General features: G+C 46.6%; 1 protein-coding gene across 7 annotated transcripts in view; it reads right to left on the minus strand.

Moving 5' to 3' along the window:
- SPOCK1 (SPARC (osteonectin), cwcv and kazal like domains proteoglycan 1) overlaps positions 1-18,529 on the minus strand; it is a 653,451-nt gene that overhangs the window by 164,908 nt on the left and 470,014 nt on the right. For all 7 annotated transcript variants that reach the window (XM_081500638.1, XM_081500637.1, XM_081500636.1 and 4 more), the window contains one exon: positions 1,727-1,853. In XM_081500638.1, the coding sequence (XP_081356764.1) occupies positions 1,727-1,853 (127 nt within the window). The remainder of the gene's footprint in view (positions 1-1,726; positions 1,854-18,529) is intronic.

The raw sequence follows: 18,529 nt of genomic DNA on the forward strand, positions 1-18,529 counted from the left end.
TCAGGGGAGCAGAGAACAGGAGAAGGTGGGCATACTCAGCCAGGTTGGGCTGGGCAGCTGTAATTCACACAGCAGGTCTCAGGTTGGGGGGGTGGTGTATGTAAGGATTACAGACTCAGGTCAGGAGGAAGAACCAACATGCTTGTTTCCACTACATCATACGTTTCCCGAGCACCTGGCACAGAGCCTGGTGCATAGGAAGGGCTCTAGTGAAACCTGCTGAAAGAACAAAGGAATGACTACCAAACAGTAATGACGGTATTGAGCTCCTAAAGCAGATTACACAAGTCTGGGTCCAAGCGAGACAAACCTTCCAGCTTCCTGCTTTGTTACAATATTCCCTTTGGTGAGAAAAATGTGAAAAACGGAGAGGATAAAAGTCTACCTTCAGTGAATAAAAAGACATGACTCACATCAAGAAGAGTCAGTAGAAAACTGACAGCCTCATCGTAATCCAAATAAGCCTCCAAGGACAGCAGAGGGGACCCCCGGCCTGCGCCATCTCCGTGATGTAAAGATCAGATGGTGAGGAGACCACAGAGAATGGAAGCCGTGCACCACGCAGTGGGGAACGGACAGAGGTGGGACCAGCGTAACAGCCCAAGCCCAAGGACCACACAGCAACGTGGCCACAAACGCCCTGCGACTCTTGTAAGCCCTGACCCTATTCTGCAAATGAACCTTACACAGGAAACAAGGAGATAAAAGTGGGACAGCTGTGGCTAGAGGGGATGGGAGGGTCAGAGCCCCACTCCTTGCCCCCCCCCACACCTCATAGAAAGTTCCTGAGACTCCTGCACACAACTCTTCACGTGTAGCATAAAGAAGGGTACTGACATATTTGTTGAATAAGAGAACAAATAAGTAAACCCTTATCAATTTTGTGGTTTCTTTTTCTTCCATTCATCAACCCAGTGAAACGTCCATTCCCAAACACAGATGGACAACCTTCACCCAAGGAGACTATTTGGAATTCCAAGAACAAAATCTCCCTCCTTCACTCTGGTGATCCCTGCCCCTCTGCCTCTAATTCCTTTTATTAGAGCCCAGATGAAAAGCTCCTCTTCTTTCCCTCATCGCTCCGATAAGAATAAACAGACCCACTTTATCCCTAGCTCCTTTTTCTATGAAACCATTTTCTCTTCATTGGTTTGAGTTAAAATGATCGGTCACCGTACTAGCAAGCCCCCTCCCATTAGACTGCAAGGCCTGAAGTCCCCAGAGAAAGAAATGGCAGACCCTCTAGCCCCGGATCTGGTGTTGCACTGGACGCACTCTACATACACAATAAATGCTGCTTAAACGTGTGCTGACATCACTCGCCTTCCTTTCACCACGCCGTCCCTAAGACATGGTGTCCCCCTCATGGGTCCCCCTCATGTCTTGGCTTCCCATCAGCTAGGTCGAATGACTCACATCTTTGGAAGAGTTTGCTTCCTCATCTCCTCCAGGAAGCTGGTCTAGATTCACTGCAGGGTCACATGACCCCCATTCTTGGAATCACCCTTCTTCCCCTTAGCCCTTGATCACTCCAGTTACATAGATCATAATGATTTTATTTCGTTTCTTTGGTCAAAGAGTCTATTCCTGTGGCAGCTTATCAAAGGCAAGGCCCCAAGTCCACCGAGATTCACAGGGTCCAGTTTCCGCCCAGAGAGCCTTGTCAGAACAAGCAGACACAGAGTACTTCTTGATGATAAAAAAAAAGACAATGAAGAAAACTGACCTTGGATGTATAGGTGTGGCCATCGGAGCCACAGACCATGGCTGACTGTGCTGCAGGGCAGGGCTTGCACTTGACCAGGTTCGAAGGTCCAACCCAGTGCTTGTGGACCACGGTCCCCTTCTTTTGCCTGAGGATGAAAGAAAAGAGGGCATAAGTAACTGATGCACCAGTTTCCAGGGGTCTTTCTCCTCCAGGTTACCTGGATAAAGGCCAAATAAAAGAGGGCTGGTCAAACAGTCCAGCGCATCCCCAAGTCCCCTGGCTAGCACCCGCATTGAGTCCAGCTCACTGACAGTAGGCAGGAGACAGCTCCAAAATCCTAGGTTCACCCACCAGATGGACAGAAGAAAGCAATGTGGCCACTAAAAATGTTGTAAACACATGACTTATTTTTTTTTAATTGGAATATAATTGCTTTACAAGGTAGTGCCAGTTTCTGTTGTACAGTGTGGTGAATCAACTATAGGTCTACATATATCCCCTCCCTGTTGAACCTCCCTCCCACCTTTTCACCCCCCATCCCACCCATCCAAGCCAACATGGAGCACTGAGCTCCCTGTGAAGAGACATTGACAACACACTAGAAAGACAATGAGAAACTGACTCTGTCAGTTCCTCCAGCCCCCTGTGGAGGGTGGCAGATCACAGATGTCCCTACACAGCACCCAGAGCCTTAGATGCCTCCAGGGCTGATGAGCATCCTCCAAGTAGGAGGACGCACAGACGACTCAGAGAGTAGTCTAGATAGAAGCGTGTCTCCAAACATAACCAAACGGCTTTATCACAGCTGTGGAAAAGCATCTCTGGATATGTTTTAAAGCAATTTCAGTCCAGCTTTCAATTTGCCATGCGACAGCAGCTCTGAGGTGATGTCACTTTCAGCTGCTAAAATCATCAGAATTCTACTCTTTCATTCCAGCTCTGGCATCCTCCTAGCCTAACCTTTGTCATAATGATAAATGGTGCTATTAGGATGGCTTATGTCCACGGAAAGAGCCCTGTCCTCATATCGTAAACCACCAAAATCAAGGCCTGCAGTTATGGTCGCCCTTCCTCTCTTAGGGGAGCTGCTTTCCCAGCAAACCACTGGGAGCCATGTCCCCAGCCGAGGGGCCAGGGCTGGGTGGTGGACAGGCAAGTCAGGTGGGTACTGTGCCCTTGAGGCACTTTGCTTGGGCCATCCTGCGAGGGGCATAGTTGGGCTCCAGAGTCAGAAAATACAAGTCCAAACCTCAGCTCTGCCACTTACCGTGCCATCGCAGCAGGATATTTCACCCTGTAAGTCTCAGTTTCCTTATCTGTAAAGTGGGGGTGGGGGGGAAGGAATAGTAACTCCTTCAAGCGGACAGTATGAGGATTAAAATGGCTGATGTAAGCCATTAAAAAGAATACATTCGAATCAGTTCTAATGAGGTGGATGAAACTGGAGCCTATTATACCGAGTGAAGTAAGCCAGAAAGAAAAACACCAATACAGTATACTAACGCATATATATGGAATTTAGAAAGATAGTAACGATAACCCTGTATGTGAGACAGCAAAAGAGACACAGATGTATAGAACAGTCTTTTGGACTCTATGGGAGACAGCGAGGGCGGGATGATACAGGAGAATGGCACTGAAGCATGTAAATTATCATATGTGAAACGAATTGCCAGTCCAGGTTCGATGCATGATACAGGGCGTTCAGGGCTGGTGCACCGGGATGACCCAGAGGGATGGGATGGGGAGGGAGGTGGGAGGGGGTTTCTGGATGGGGAACATGGGTACAACCATGGCGGATTCATGTAAATGTAGGGCAAAACCAATATAATATTGTAAAGTAAAATAAATAAATAAATAAATAAAAATTTAAAAAAATAAAGAAGTATATTATATCTCAGAGGGAAAAAAAATAAAAATAAATAAAATGGCTGATGTATGTAAATGACTCAGTACAACGCCTGGAAAAAAGGGAGCAATCAAAATGTCACCACCATTATTATTGTTGTCTAGTCGCTACGTTGTATCCTACTGTTTGTGACCCTATGGGCTGTAGCCTGCCAGGCTCCTCTGCCCACGGGATTTCCCAGGCAAGAATACTGGAGTGGGTTCCCATTTCCTTCCCCAGGGGATCATCTTGATCCAAGGATTGAACCCGCATCCCTTGCATTGGCAAAGTGGATTCTTTACCACTGAGTCACCAGGGAAGCCCATTATCATTATTATTTGCCCCATTAGATGGAGGTGTAGGGAATGAAAGCACCATTGCCATAGAAATGTGACTTAATTCTAAGGCCCCAGGTTTGGAGTTGGCACTGAACTCCCCAGAACTCACGGGCCACAAGGAGTAAATCTTTTCTGCCAAGTGTAGAAGGGATCTTCAGCACCTCGGGAATTCAGGTTTGGCATCTGATGTGACCCACCCTCTTCCAAATGAAGGAAAGTGAGACACAAATGGCATCCACCAACTTGGTTCTTATCCTACCTGAATCCTGTCCCAGTGATTTGTGGGAGGCAGTAAGAGGAAGGTGGTCTGTTTGGGGAATTATTGGGTTGGCCCAAAAGTTCATTTGCTTATGGGAACCCCAAATGAACTTTCTGGTCAACCCAATACCTTGGCGGTTGACATCAGGAGGGTGACCACACCCCCAGTGCACAACACTTAGAGAAACTGGGGAGCCCAGGCCAGACGGGGTCAGAGACTGAGCCCATCTGAACAATGAACTGGGAAAGGAAGCCCTATGAGGGCACTTGGGGATGCCTGGTCCAGATGACTCATTTTACTCACAGGGACAATGAAAGCCAAGCTGGGGAAGGGTTTGCCCACTGGAAAGGATCGGTGGCCAGGTAACGGTGACAATCACACAGCCGCAGAGTGTCCGAGATGGCTTTCCTTCAACCCTCCTCAGACACACCTAGATGACTCACATGAAAATTCATTGCAGGCACCTACACGTTCACCACTAGGGCTCGTCTCTCCAACGTCTCCCTGCTTCCTCAACAGTTACTCACCCTGTCCCTGCCTCTCTGTCTGGAATAAAAACATCTACTGTCCACATTTCTAAATCGCATGGATATGGGTCTCCTATTATCTTTAACCAAACACACTTTCTTCTTTCAAGATGTGTTCTGGACTACGGAAAAAGGGATGGGAGGGGATGGGACTCCACGCAGCAGACAAGCAGGCTGCCGGCACGGGCTTTAATCTCAGAGTGGGCGATTCCTTCAGAAGAACACCACACATTTATCATCATTCTCACAGCAGATTGTCTGACACTGATAATGAATCAGCAAATACAGGCAGCAGTTCTGTGTCTGGCAGCCTCTCTCCTGGGTCAGTCCCCAGTGTGTGCGCCCACGGCCAAAGTAATTCTTGTTTTGAGTTCCCAGAAAGTGGTGATAAAGTCTAAAGAGTGGGCAGCTTTGCTGGAGCAGACTACCATGTGCAACGATGCCCCAGAGGAAGGCAGATGGCAGGAGCTTGGCCAAAGGCAGGCGAGGGAGAAGAGAACACCGAGTCACTGGCATTGAGGAAAAGATAGAACCACCAATTAATCACCAGCCAGTAATGATGGGTCATCCCTGTCTCTGGACCTGAAATTCACCATTAAATACATTAAGGAGAGACAAAGAGATGAGGCTTTCTAGGGCTTCCTAGTGGTCTGGTGCATCAAGGATGCTCAATACAGCCTTGATGGGTGAGTGGGTGGATCCCTGAGTGTTGACCACTGCAGTGCTTACTAGCAGTTAATCACAAAGTCACAGACGATCTGAGCCTGAAAATCCCTTAAAATGAATCTAGTCTTAGGACTTTATTTTATAAATGAGGAATTGGACACACAAGTGAATAGCAGAAGTGAATTGCCCAGTGTTACAAAGAAATACAGCCAAGTTACTTCATATACATTTGTCAGGTTGAAGTTACCCGGAAACTGACTGCATTTCTCTGGGACCATTTTAATTCCCTACTTTGGCAACTATATTTTCACCATTAGGGCTCAGTCTTATCAATAAAACCCTCCTGAAACACTGTCTCTAACTCTACACCTTTGGAGGAGGAAGCTCTCTCTCATACCCCATGCCAGGCGGTCATGGATCATGCCCAGGAGGAACCACCTCTGACCCTGGGATGCCCTGGGGACTAAAGGTACAAAGGCCAAACCATGCTGAGTTTTCCCAGTTCTAATGAGAGAAGCATACCTGTTACATTCAGACAAATCCACGTGTTTCTTATTCTACTAGGACTCACGAGAAAATGGCACCCAAACCAGTAGTCTGGTCCAGAGGCCAAATTACACAAAGTAATGTACAAGTAGATGTGAGCCCAAGGAAGCATAACTTCCCTGGTTATTGTGTATATATTTCAATCCCCGCAATTCAGTGCAAACCATAAAAAATAACCAACCCAAGTGAGGCAAGGGACTAAGCTTTCAGACTCTCAGATATTTCACTTCGTGAGTCAATGAAGAGTGAAATCCGATGAAGGTGTCTTGATGGCACTGCTATTCCCAATGTCACAGACATTCATCAACTGGGGCAACACAAGCAATTTAGTCTGGGAGGCAGGTCCTGCCAGCCCTCCCTTTGGTCTCAAAACCCTAACTCCACCCCAGTCTGGCTGGTGCTAGGGGCAGCCATGCCTCCTACCCTATTCATGGCCCCACACAGAAAATCTCAACTGACAAGGGAAGACAATCAGTAGATCACAAGCACTGCTTCCTCTCTTTCGGTCAATTGCTTATCCTTAATCTTATTTTTAAGTTTACCAAAATTCCCAGCATGTGTGTATGTTTTTGAAGCAGAGTGATGATTCTTAAGGACAAATCTGATGATGCGACTCCCATGCTTAAAGCCTCCATCTTCTCACTTCCTAGGGCCTGTCTGAACTTCTAGTTTTGGTGTTAAACTGACGGAGCCTATCTTCACTGGGCCACTGTCTGTCCGCTTCCCTCCCCAACCCCCCACCACACACATCCATGCATACACACACATACCTATGCACGTACATACACACATACATCATGTACACACACCCCCATACATGTATACACACACATATCCTATGCACACACATTCTTGCATGCAGACATGCACAGACACACACACACACCCATGTATGCATGCACACATGTATACATACACACTGACCGCCAACACCAAATATTTTTGCTCCAGCCACTCTTTGCTACTTCCCAGAGCCCACCAAAGAATTCTGTGCCATCATGTGGATTTTTCCCAGATCTGAAACACCTTCATTCCCACCCACGTTTCTCCCCTTCACTCCTGCCTGCCTCGTAAGGCTTTCTTCAAGGCCCAGTTCAAAACTCCCCTCCCCCAGGAAGCCGCCCAGGGCCCTTCCCACAGGCAGGCAGGCTGCACTCCCAGTCCAGCATGGTCCTGTGATTGCTTGTGGTCCCCAGCTAGTCTGTAAGCAAGCATCTTTATTAGGCTGGATCAATGTTAAGACGCTACTATGATTCAGACAGGACCTGGGGTACACCCAAGCTAAAAGCCTTGGAGACCATCCTGGACACTCCCCTCCCTGTTCTCACCATTTCTCCCCATCACTCAAGTCCTCCTGATTCTATCCCCAGCCAGCCACATCAGCCCCTTACATGTGTCATGCCAATTTGAATCTGTATGACTTGGTAAATAAATGCTTTCTACCTATACAGCAAATGTGCCCCTTGTCCAAGCTTCAAATTGACTGCTTCCCATGGAGTTTCTTTCCCCCTGGGAGCCCTACCCCAAGAAGAACTAACCATGTGTGTGCATCTGAGCGTGCTCAGTAGCTTCAGTTGTGTCTGACTCTTTGCAACCCTATGGACTATGGTCTGCCAGGCAACTCTATCCACGAGATTCTCCAAGCAAGAACACTTAAGTGGGTAGCCATGTCCTTCTCCAGGGGGTCTTCCCAACCCAGGGATCAAACCCGTGTCTTCTGAATTGCAGGCAGATTCTTCACCACTGAGCCACCGGGGAAGCCCAGCATTAATCATGTTCATATCCAACTGTGACAGACACCACAGCACAAAGCAATTCATTGTGTGTCTATCTTCCACAATAAATTGCATGTTCCTCAAGGAAAGTGACTGGGCCTTAATCATATTTGTGATCCTGGAGCTTGGAAACATGGTTGACACTTGGGACATGGGTGTGCTCAGTGAAATACATGAATTTATTAATTTGGACCTTCAGAATTTTCTCCTTTTATTTCTGGAAATTATTAGCACTAACTGGAAGACAAAAATAACATGTGGTTTAAGCAGCAAGAATTCAATAGACTGAGAAATTCTAGTTCAGACTTGAAAAACAATTAGCAAAAATGTCTAAAGACAACAGGGAAGTGGGTAGGGGGCTCTCCTGTGTATCTGAGGGCTAAGGGACTCCCCATCCTTTGGAAATAGGTTGCCTCCAAAGCTAGGAGAGGACCTCCAAGGCAGAGGTTCCAAATTCCCAACTGATAATAATTTTCCAATTCGGGAATGAAAAATGAGAATTCTCAAGAACTCTTGAGTGTTGCTGAAATAATTTTTTCTATATTCTTCTCAAGACTATATTTAACTGTTTTTTAAAGCAAACAGGATATAGTAAGTTTAGTAGTATTTATAAAGAAATGTAGCTTAAAGTGAAAATTCAAATACTAGAAATTGCCAGCAAACACTGGTGGGTGGTGTTCAAATACTGTGATACTTGGACCTCCTAGCAAGTTAACAGCACGGCACAGAATCGCATGTTGACATTTGTTCTAAAACTACTTTTTGGAACACCACTCAGAGGATTTCCATAAGGTATACTATGCAAATACATTTATTAATATTCATTTTATTTACAAGAGCAACTCACTACTGGCAGCAGAGTGGATGACGACTACATTCTTATAAGATGACAATAACTACAAGCAAGACAGACCAGATCACGACTGCTCTTCCCTGGTAACATTGACCTTAACCTTCAAGTCCACTTTTCAGCATTTCCCATTCTTGCCTCCCATTGGACCCTGCCACTCCTCACTCCAAGATCCCAACCCTCACCCCTCGAGGCAGGCCCCAAACCCTGCCACTTTCCCATGTGACAAGCAAGGGAATCTTTGATGACATGAGTTGTAACTCAGTATTTCACTTAACCATGGGCAGAATAGGGTCATAATCCGGGCCAACAGTAAAGCAGCATCAGAACAAAGACTTCCACAGTAATTTTTCCAGCAATAAGTATATATGCCAGTATAAACTTCCTGATATCAATCCCAGAGGATGAAATTCAACATTGCGCATCAAAAATACTTGCACGATGCAGCAGGGCTGGGGGCCGCTAAGACGGTCTATAGAATTGCTGACTTTTTTTTCAGTTATTGAAGAAGACAAGACCACTTCATTTTATTCAATACACTGTGCATTCTAAACATGTTTGCATAACTTTTGGTAGAACTGTTTTACTCTGCATATGAACAGCTGGTTAAAGAGGAAAGCAAATTCCGGATCACAAATAGTAGCAGCAGCACTCCAGCTGTTTTACATGACTGCTACACATCCCTCTAAATGCTGAGCACACTTCCCTGACTTCTCACCCACAATGACCCCCTGGCGGTAGATGCTGTCATTAACCCATTTTGTAGAAGGAAAAAAGCAGAGGTCTGCTTAACCGGTCCCAGTCCCTTCTTCTCTGACCTGTCTTTGTTCTCTCATCAAATCTCTATGGCAGACCTGTCAGCTCAGAGGCCTGGAGAACCCACACAGGAGCCAAGCCTTTCCAGTAATCACAGTGTCTGTTTGCTGGCAGCCAGCATCACTGCATCTTATTTTCATATTAATATCAAACTGCCCATTGAAAACCAAGATTGAAAACCAAGATTGAATTTGTTTGCAAAATCAGAACTAATTGCTTCTGAAACAAGGATGGAAGATACTCAGATAGTTGGTATGGTGACTATGTTGAACCAAAGACAAAACAATGAACGCTAATTGAAAGTGAAAATATGTTAACCATTGAAATAATCTGTCCTGTAAAATGAAGCTATAATTCCTCCGTTGTTAGGGTTATTTGAGTCATTATACTAAGTCATAAAATGACACAGGACGAGTATAATGGCTTGTGTCCTTTCAAAAGCTGCTTTGTGAGAGAGACAGACTCCCACGTGAGACATGCTACATCCTGCGCTCAGGAGTCGCTGTGGGCTCAGGCGTCTCTTTCCCAAATGAAGAAGGTCTCAGACAGAAGATCCTGTCCAGAGAGAGTTCAGGTTTCCTAATAAACAGATGCCTATTACAGAACTGTGGAAAAAATGCCCAGCCTCTGTGGAGTAACTGTTGAGCACCTTGGAGTGTTGTAAGCATCACCAGGCACTCACATGGTGCAAACACAAGCTGTTTACAGAAGCTTAAAATTTTAAAGGGCAAATGTATAATAATGATCATAGCAGCTAAACATTTATTGAGGCCTTATTATTCTGCTGGTACTATTATTACTACCAGCAAGAGTAAGTAACATGTTCTGAGCTTTCACAATGTTCCAGGCCCTTTACATGAACTGTCACATTCACACCTACCAGCAGCTCCAAGGAGGAGAAAAGTGATGGTAGAAATGGGAAGAAGTGTGAGGAGTGAGCCAGGGAGACTTTGTGAGCAAAGCAGACCTACTGGATGGGAAGGACCAAGACCACAAGTGGACCCTGGTCATCAGGGAGAAGCACCTACTAATCCACTGATTCAGGCCTGCACGTCACTCACGGTAAGCCAGCACCCTGTGTGGCTTCATTCCATCTGGCTTGGCCCAAGTAAGGAGGTTGAGCATGTGATATCTCCCAGGTCAAGTCTCAAATGCATCAGAAGAGACAAGCAGGTGCCAGAACAAACAGAAAGCCCTTAACGCCCCGGCATACTCCCAAACTACCACCACGACAGCTTACTAAAGCACCTTCAAACCCATAGGAAAAGTATGTATTTTTAAAGGTTTTAGAGCAGAATCAGGGCCACCAAAAAGACATGTGCCTGGTATGGATGCAATTCCAAAAGCAGGAACATCTCTCTGGGTGTGTGTGAATGTCAACCTCTGGCCTGCAATTCATTTCAACTTGAGCCTCCGTGACCTGCCTTTCACCTGAGCTGTGTAATGGCCCAGGCAGCTGGAAAAGCATCTAACCTTCAAAGATGACAAGATTCAATAGCCAGAGGAGAGTTTCCAAAAACACTGTACGTGCATGTAGAAAAGAGCTGAAAATGCGTTAAGAGGGCACATACCAGGGAACACACCCTCGGCCGGGTAGGACTAAAGGTGTGAGAAAGGGAACTTGAGCATTGTTACTCCACACGTCTAGTATTTCACTCTAGACCAGGTATTGCTGATTTAATCTGTTCAAAATCTAAACATGGAAGGCATTTTCAGATATTTTAAAGAAATGCATGTTGTCAAGCCTACCCCTCACTGCCAGCCCTGTAATGTTTGAAAAAGCCAAGGTGATGAAACAGAGGAAAGATCTTCCAGGTGCAGGAAGGAGGGCTGAATAAAGGAGGTTCATCTGCATAAAAGCATCGGGGAATACTCAAAGATTCAGGTGAAGACCAACAGGTCAGATCTATCTGAACTAAGTTTCTACATTACTGTATTTTCAGGGCCTATTTAAGCAAAGCTATCAAAGCTGAAGGTATAATTATTCCAAAGGTGGTTAGGATCCTGGAGACAGTCTATTTACTAAACATTCATAATAAATGTGCTGTGCTATGCTTAGTCACTCAGTTGTGTCCAAATCTTTGCGACCCCATGGACTGTAGCCCGCCAGGCTCCTCTATCCATGGACTCTCCAGGCAAGAGTACTGGAGTGGGTTGCCATGCCCTCCTCCAGGGGATCTTCCCGACCCAGGGATCAAACCCAGGTCTCCCGCATTGCAGGCAGATTCTTTACCAACTGACATACCAGGGAAACCCAATATACCTACTACGTGCCAGTAATTGGGTCAAGAATTTAAAGATAATACTAGCATTGTGTTAAATGTACTTCCTAAAACACATATTACATGTAACAATTCTTTGTAAGCATAATGATATTTAATTATTCTGAATGACTGAATTTATTTGGGATAGGTGTTACCTTAACTGTCTTTATTCTTACTCACATCTTGAGACAGTAAAGAGTCTCTGCCCATGGAATTCTCCAGGAAAGAATGCTGGAGTGGGTTGCCATTCCCTTTCTCCAGGGATTGAAACTGCATCTTCTGCTTGTCAGGCGGATTCTTTACCACTGAGCCACCAGGGAAGCCCAAAGAGTCTCACAGACTGCTGACTAGCTCAAGAAAATTTCTAACAGCAAGACATTAGTTATTTATTTCAGGACCCCCACCACCACCCTCAGGCCATTCTACATTTAAGAGTGTCAGGAGCAGTTTGTGGGCCAATGGCTAAAGGCCAAAAGGAAAGGAAATTGCCAGATTATAAACCCAGATCTCTGGTGTCCTCCCATTTCTGCACATTACTTGAATCAAGGTTTCCTTACACTTGAAACCAAACAGATATGTCCAGGGATCCTCATCAAACCTAAACACACAATGCCCTCAAGTGTCTCCTGACCAGATCAGGAGGATTAGTGGGCGGATGTGACTATGTAAATTCCACTGAGTGCTCGGAGACTCTGTCTGCAGTCACCTTCCATTAAGGCAACGACAGAGCATGGCCAGTGGCACCAAGGCCTGGGAGGCAGAAACAGTGGGGTTTTAATTCAGAGTTCAGCTTGCTGAAGAGCTCGGCCACTGGGGCTTGCATGCAAAACCAGTCTGTGTGGGTGGCTGCACATGTGCTCACACACACACACACAGACACACACACACACACACACACACACAGAGACATTTACAGGCCACAACTAAAATTCTGCTTTGTTAATGAAAAGTGCTAAGCCAGCAGTGTAATAGCAGCTATTAGGGAAATGTAAGTGAACAGTTGAGCTTCCTTTATTCCCTTAGGATAATGGATAGCAATGTACTGTTTTAAAAATCTATTTCTCCCTAAAAGGGAGCAGAAGAGAAACTGTCACTATTACCTACAGACCTTTGGCATCCCCATTTGATTTCTTGTTTGCTGATCGTCTTTGTTTGCTGGTCCAAGAAAGCAACGTCCCTTTCTAGCCCTGAGACCTTAGAGGAAATCTTTTAGCAATGGACACACTAATTGGAAAAAAAATCAAATGTTAAGCAAGTAAGCCTAGGGCTGAGAATTTCCACTGCCTCCCTCCCTGAGCATTCCTGATCCTCCCTCTCTGCAGGAGGGAGCAGAAGTACTGAGGGTTTTGCTACCACAGCTTCCAGCTAACTGTGTGTGAGGTGAGGTGTGCACACGAGGCTGAGTGCAGGTACATGCAATTCCGTCACTGGCTCTGTGATGTCATCTTTGAAAATACATTCTTACATTCCTGGGAGGTGATTCATTATTATGGGACATGTGCACAAGGGAAAGAATAGCCACATTTGTTTTCTAGTCACCAGCAACAAAGCCCATTCTGGGAGGGCTACATATGACCTACTATAGGAAGAATAAGTCAGCAAAATTAAACAGAGGAGGGTAGACGGCATTAGGGACATTGCCTCTTTAGGTCAGGCCCAGAGCTGAAGCTGAAGTTCCAATACTTTGGCCACCTGATGTGAAGAGTCGACTCATTGGAAAAGACCCTGATGCTGGGAAAGATTGAGGGCAGGAGGAGAAGGGGATAACAAGAGGACAAGATGGTTGGATGGCATCACCTACTCAATGGACATGAGTTTGAGCAAACCCCAGGAGACAGTGAAGGACAGGGAAGCCTGACGTGCTACAGTTCATGGGGTTGCAAAGAGTCAGACATGACTGAGAGGCTGAACAACAGGAGACAGGCTGGAAGCTGATAGAAACATGGATCCAAGGAGATTCAGCTGAACACCAATATCTGCAAACTATCAACACGACACCATTCACCACCAGTACTGCAGAATGAAAGCACAATCATATCTACATCGTAACTTTCACTTGATCTGAAAGCTTTCTCCAAGCCATGGTTGGAGCCACTGACAAACTCCTCACCTTTGCAGCAGCCCTCACTGGTAGGGGATTATCTGGGTAGGGAGGCCAAGGACGAAGCCTAGTGCTCTTGGTCTTGTGCTTTCTCAACACCTTCTCCTTCCAGGTTCCTCTCACCTTTTCCGAAGGGCCAGCTCCACTGCCACCCCTCCTGGAAGATGTCTCAAACAGCCCCTTCCCTTCCCCCAAGCATGTCTGTCCCATGGCCGTTGTTCCCAGTCTGTTGTTCATGCCCCACAGCCCTTTATCACTGGCCACTTTGGACTATGCTCATTGAGGTCCCCAGCGCCTCCCACATACAGAAAAGATGCTTAAGGATGTATCGGCACAGAGAGCAGTAACCCTGTGTCCAGACGCTATTCTAGAGTAGAACCTGGACCAATGTGTAGAGGTTACTAACAGAAAACCTCTGACTCAATACAAGGAAGACATCTCACACAGTGAGAACTGTCCAAGGACAGAGGTTCCATCTCAGAAGGTTGGGGATGGAGGCTCCCAGTACCACAAGAGTTCAAGCAGAGGTCATATGGAGGAAGGGGATTCTACAAAAGGCACACTCTGATTTCTGTAAGCATTCTTATATGTGATGGATAATGAGGAGGTTGTTTCTATTTCTTTAATATTGTAGTCAAGTACACTGAACATCTGTATTTGATTCCATGAGATAGGGTGTCCAAAATGGAACCAAGGGGCTTAGTGAGGCCAAAATACTCACCGGACATGTTGTACCAATTTGCACCGTGCAGGGAGCATTGGTCCATTATTCCAACTCTCTTTTCTGAAGATAGCTACCAAGATTTGCAGAGTGAAGTGCTTAGATTCACCACCAAAGGTCCATAGGTAATCAGCAGAGCCATTAAGAGCAGCACGCCAATTTCACCCCATAACATGAAGTAAAAACAACAACAAAAAAATGGCACATGGAAAAACTGCTGAAGTTAGAGAGCAGGTAGATGAGCAGGAAATCAAGTGTCACCCCAGTATGTGCCAGTCAGTTTGTAGGTACTTTGTGAGCTCACATGGGGGGCAGGCAGCAGCAGCTATGGACCAAGCTCCCTCCCTTGGGGTGGGAAGCTCCTCACCCAGCCTCCTGGCACCAGACTTCTCCCCAGGACAGAGGATGGACCCTCGAGACTGCTACCTGCTGTCTTCCCAAGTTTCTTACTGGCTGAGCGGGTACCTTGGGCTGGAGTAGTTCTCCCCTAGCTTACTCTCAAGGACAGGAAGGGCCAGTCTCAAGGGCCAAGGAGCGAAGCAGACCTCAGAGATAGGAGATTCTAGAGCCTGCAAGCCTCCTGGATGAAGCAAGAGAGTGAATTTAGGATAGCCACCAAGGACCACAATGGAGTCGTGGAAAGCTATGCAGGCTTGGCCTGTGATGGCTGGCAGAGTGCATCCCCAATAGGTGCCCTTCTCCTTTTTTCTTCCTGAAGGTAGATCTAAAGGCCATTCTGCAGTCCTCAGCAAACACAGACCTCCAGCTCTGAGAGACCCAAGGGGTGGATGAGATGGATGATACCTGACCACCAACAAGGCCAAGTCTGTGGCCCCAGAGGACAGTTGACCTTCAGATATATCTAGTCACATGGCACAGAGAGAGGGCAGGCTGTAAAGAAGCTGCCAGCCACCAAGTCAGGGCAGGGAGCAGAGTCAGGGTACGATGCCTCCCCTAGGAATAGGGCCACTTCCACCCCACAGTGACATACAGGTTACCTCCAGGTTGCCCATGGGGTTTCACAGGCACTTCTTAGTATCTTCTGGGTGTCTAGGAATGTGGTAGGTGCTATGCAACAAATAAAGAGAAATACAATACACTCCTGCCCTCCTGATATGAAGAGCCTTAACCCTCACCTGCAGCATCACTGTGCAAGCTGGCTGACCTATCGGAGCTCCTAAGTAAGTCCATCAGCTTGGCCCTGCACCTCCAGCTCCTTTCATGACTTAACTGATTCATTCATCCATAAAATATGTTGTGAGTACCTGCAGGGTGTGAAGACCTGGAGTTACACTCCAGAGGGAACGAGATATTATGAGCAAGTGGGGTGAGCACGATCAGGGAGGAGTGGGGGTAGGGGATATGCTCTGCTGGTAGGATCTCCAACCATGACAGCTGGCACCAACCCCCACACGGCAAACAGTAAGGCCTTGGCAGCTGTGAACTCACAAGAGCCTGGCAAGGATCGTCACCCCACCTGCTGGTTCCTTGAGCATCTGGAGGTTCAGATGAGAGACTAACTTTCACTAAACACCTACTATGTTCCAGCATCATTTTAAAGTCATCCTCTGATGAGAAAATGCAGACTGCATGTAGGGAAGGGTCTGGAAGTCTAAGAGGCCCTTATACAGAAGATGGGCTTCGGGCAGCCTTGCCCTGGTCCCCCATCTCGGCCACATAAAGGCTGTATAGGATTGAGCAAGTCACAAAGTGTCTGAGCCAGAGTCTCCATTCACTCTTAAACTCCTAGGAAAATGGTAAATACCACTGGTGCTTGCTGCACCCCTTTCCTGCCTTCTACCCTTGGCCCAGCCCCAACTGCAGCTGTGAGTGGCTGCTCCCTTCTTGAAATTTTAACTTTAGTCTATAGGATTCTGACCTGCTAGCCTAGACTATGTGCATCTGTGTTCCTACTCCCCTAGGCTAAAAGCTCCAATGAGGGAAGCACACACACACACACTCACACCTAGAGTCTTCCAGCTCTTCTCACAGAGCACACAATCTAGCCTTCAGAATAAGAATTCAAGAAAATTCAGGCCACAATTTCTTGTCAATTATAAAAAAGCTCTACCAGATCTTTAACAATGGTCCTTTTCAATCTTCTTCAATTCATAAACAATTGTTTTATTCTGATGCTTTCTTGAAAGCTTTTGCAATAAACTATAATTAAAAAGTAATTTAAAAACTCAGTCTATCCTAAGCTACAACACTATGTCCCTCTCTGGTTTAAAGCTACATAAAAGTTCTCTTCGCGCCTGGCCTGAGAGCCAACCCTGTCTGTGGCCTTCAAAACTCTACAGGCTCTGGCCCGGCCTCCCTCCCCAGGTGCTCGTAGCCAGGCCCCCTCTGTCACTGCCTTTCTGCAGCCCAGGCCTCTCTCCTCTTACTTCCTCTAGGACACCAAGGCCCTTCCCCTTCTCTGATCCAAGGCCTTTGCAAAGGCTGTTCCCCTCTCCAAGACCTCTTATTTCTGCTCTGTACCTTCTCCCCAGCTGGCACCTTACACCTTTCATCCCTTTCAACCAACCTAAAGTGACTCTTTCTTATGGTACCCTGCTGTTATCCTACTTAATACATAGCACAATTTACATGATACTTTCTTTATACCTGTCTTTTCCAGTAGACTTTAATCTCCACAAAGGTAGACTGTGTCTATTCATCACAGAATTCCAAACAGAGTCTGGCAAGTGAAAAGCACCATAAATACTTGTTAAAGAAATGATCACAGACTCCAACTTCATGGAATCTGAATTAACGACCTCTAACACACCATCACCGGGTCTTCACAGGCAGCTCAGTGGTAAAGAACCCGCCTGCCAAGCAGGAGATGTGGGTTCAATCCCTGGGTTGGGCAGATCCCCTGGGGAAGAAAATGGCAACCCACTCCAGTATTGTTGCTTGGGAAATCCCATGGACAGAGGAGCCTGGCAGGCTACAGTCCCTGGGGTCCCAAGGAGTCGAACACGACTGAGGGACTGAACAGCAGCAGCAACACACCGTCACCAGTGTGCAGAAGCCCCTTTCTGAGAGACAGTCCTGCCAACAGGTGGGACTCAAGCCTGAAAGCCCTTCATCACCATCATCTTCACAGATACCTCCCCGATGCCTGAAAAGAGAAGGACACTAGTTCCAGGCCAGAAGGGAGCCCTGTCACTTGGCCCTCCACTTGGGAATCCTCAGAGCCATGAGGTTTGAGCCAGAACCTCCTGCCTCGCCCTCAAGTCAGCTAAGTGAGAAGCAGGGCACCCCAGCACCCCAGCTGCAGCAAGACCATGGACAAGACAGACTGGAAGAGAGGCCTTTCACTTCTCAGTAAGACAACCACATTCATTTCAATGTGTACCCATGAAAAACATCACTTAAGAGTGTGCCTTGGAAAGGTACCAAGGTCCCCAAACCAATTAACTTTCATCTCTCCTGTCCCTCTGTGCGTGGAAGGCCTTGCCGACTGCCCATCCCCTCTGTGAGGAACATTAAAGACAGGACATTAGCTTGAGAACATTCTATTTAAAACAAAAGTACATCTAAAGATAGCCTCAGACGCCCATCTAAATCACCCCGAGTCCATTTTCTGGCCCCAGAACCCTCATGGTCAGTGCCCCAGATGGGCCCTAGTCTGGTGCCTGATATCCATAAAGAATGTCTTTCATGGTTCATTGGTTGAATTAATCTGATATAAAATGTCTAAACTAGAAACCTGTGAGTTGCGATCTTGATGAGTTTCGGCAGAGCAGAGAGCAGGCCACAGTAGATTTATTAATAACAAAGACGAAGGAAAGAAGTTTAAAAAAACTTAAAACAGAAGTAAGTGACAGTGGGAAAATCAACTTGATCAATTCTGTAAAAGAAGACGATGTTGTGTCCTGAGGCCACACTGACCTTGCTCCCCTGGACACAGGACACTGCTCTCTCCAGACCGTGGAAAGTGGCCAAGAACGGGCAGGTGACACACACATGCCATGAGTCTCAGGCTTAAGCTTGTCTGCTGCCTCTTGTTCAAGGGTAGACGGGCTAATATGACAACTCACACCTGGGTGCCACTCAGCACACCCTGAGCCCTGATGGAAATC

This window comes from Giraffa tippelskirchi, chromosome 6, assembly GCF_054371585.1.
Source record: "Giraffa tippelskirchi isolate mGirTip1 chromosome 6, T2T-mGirTip1v1.2.pri, whole genome shotgun sequence".
Taxonomy (NCBI): domain Eukaryota; kingdom Metazoa; phylum Chordata; class Mammalia; order Artiodactyla; family Giraffidae; genus Giraffa; species Giraffa tippelskirchi.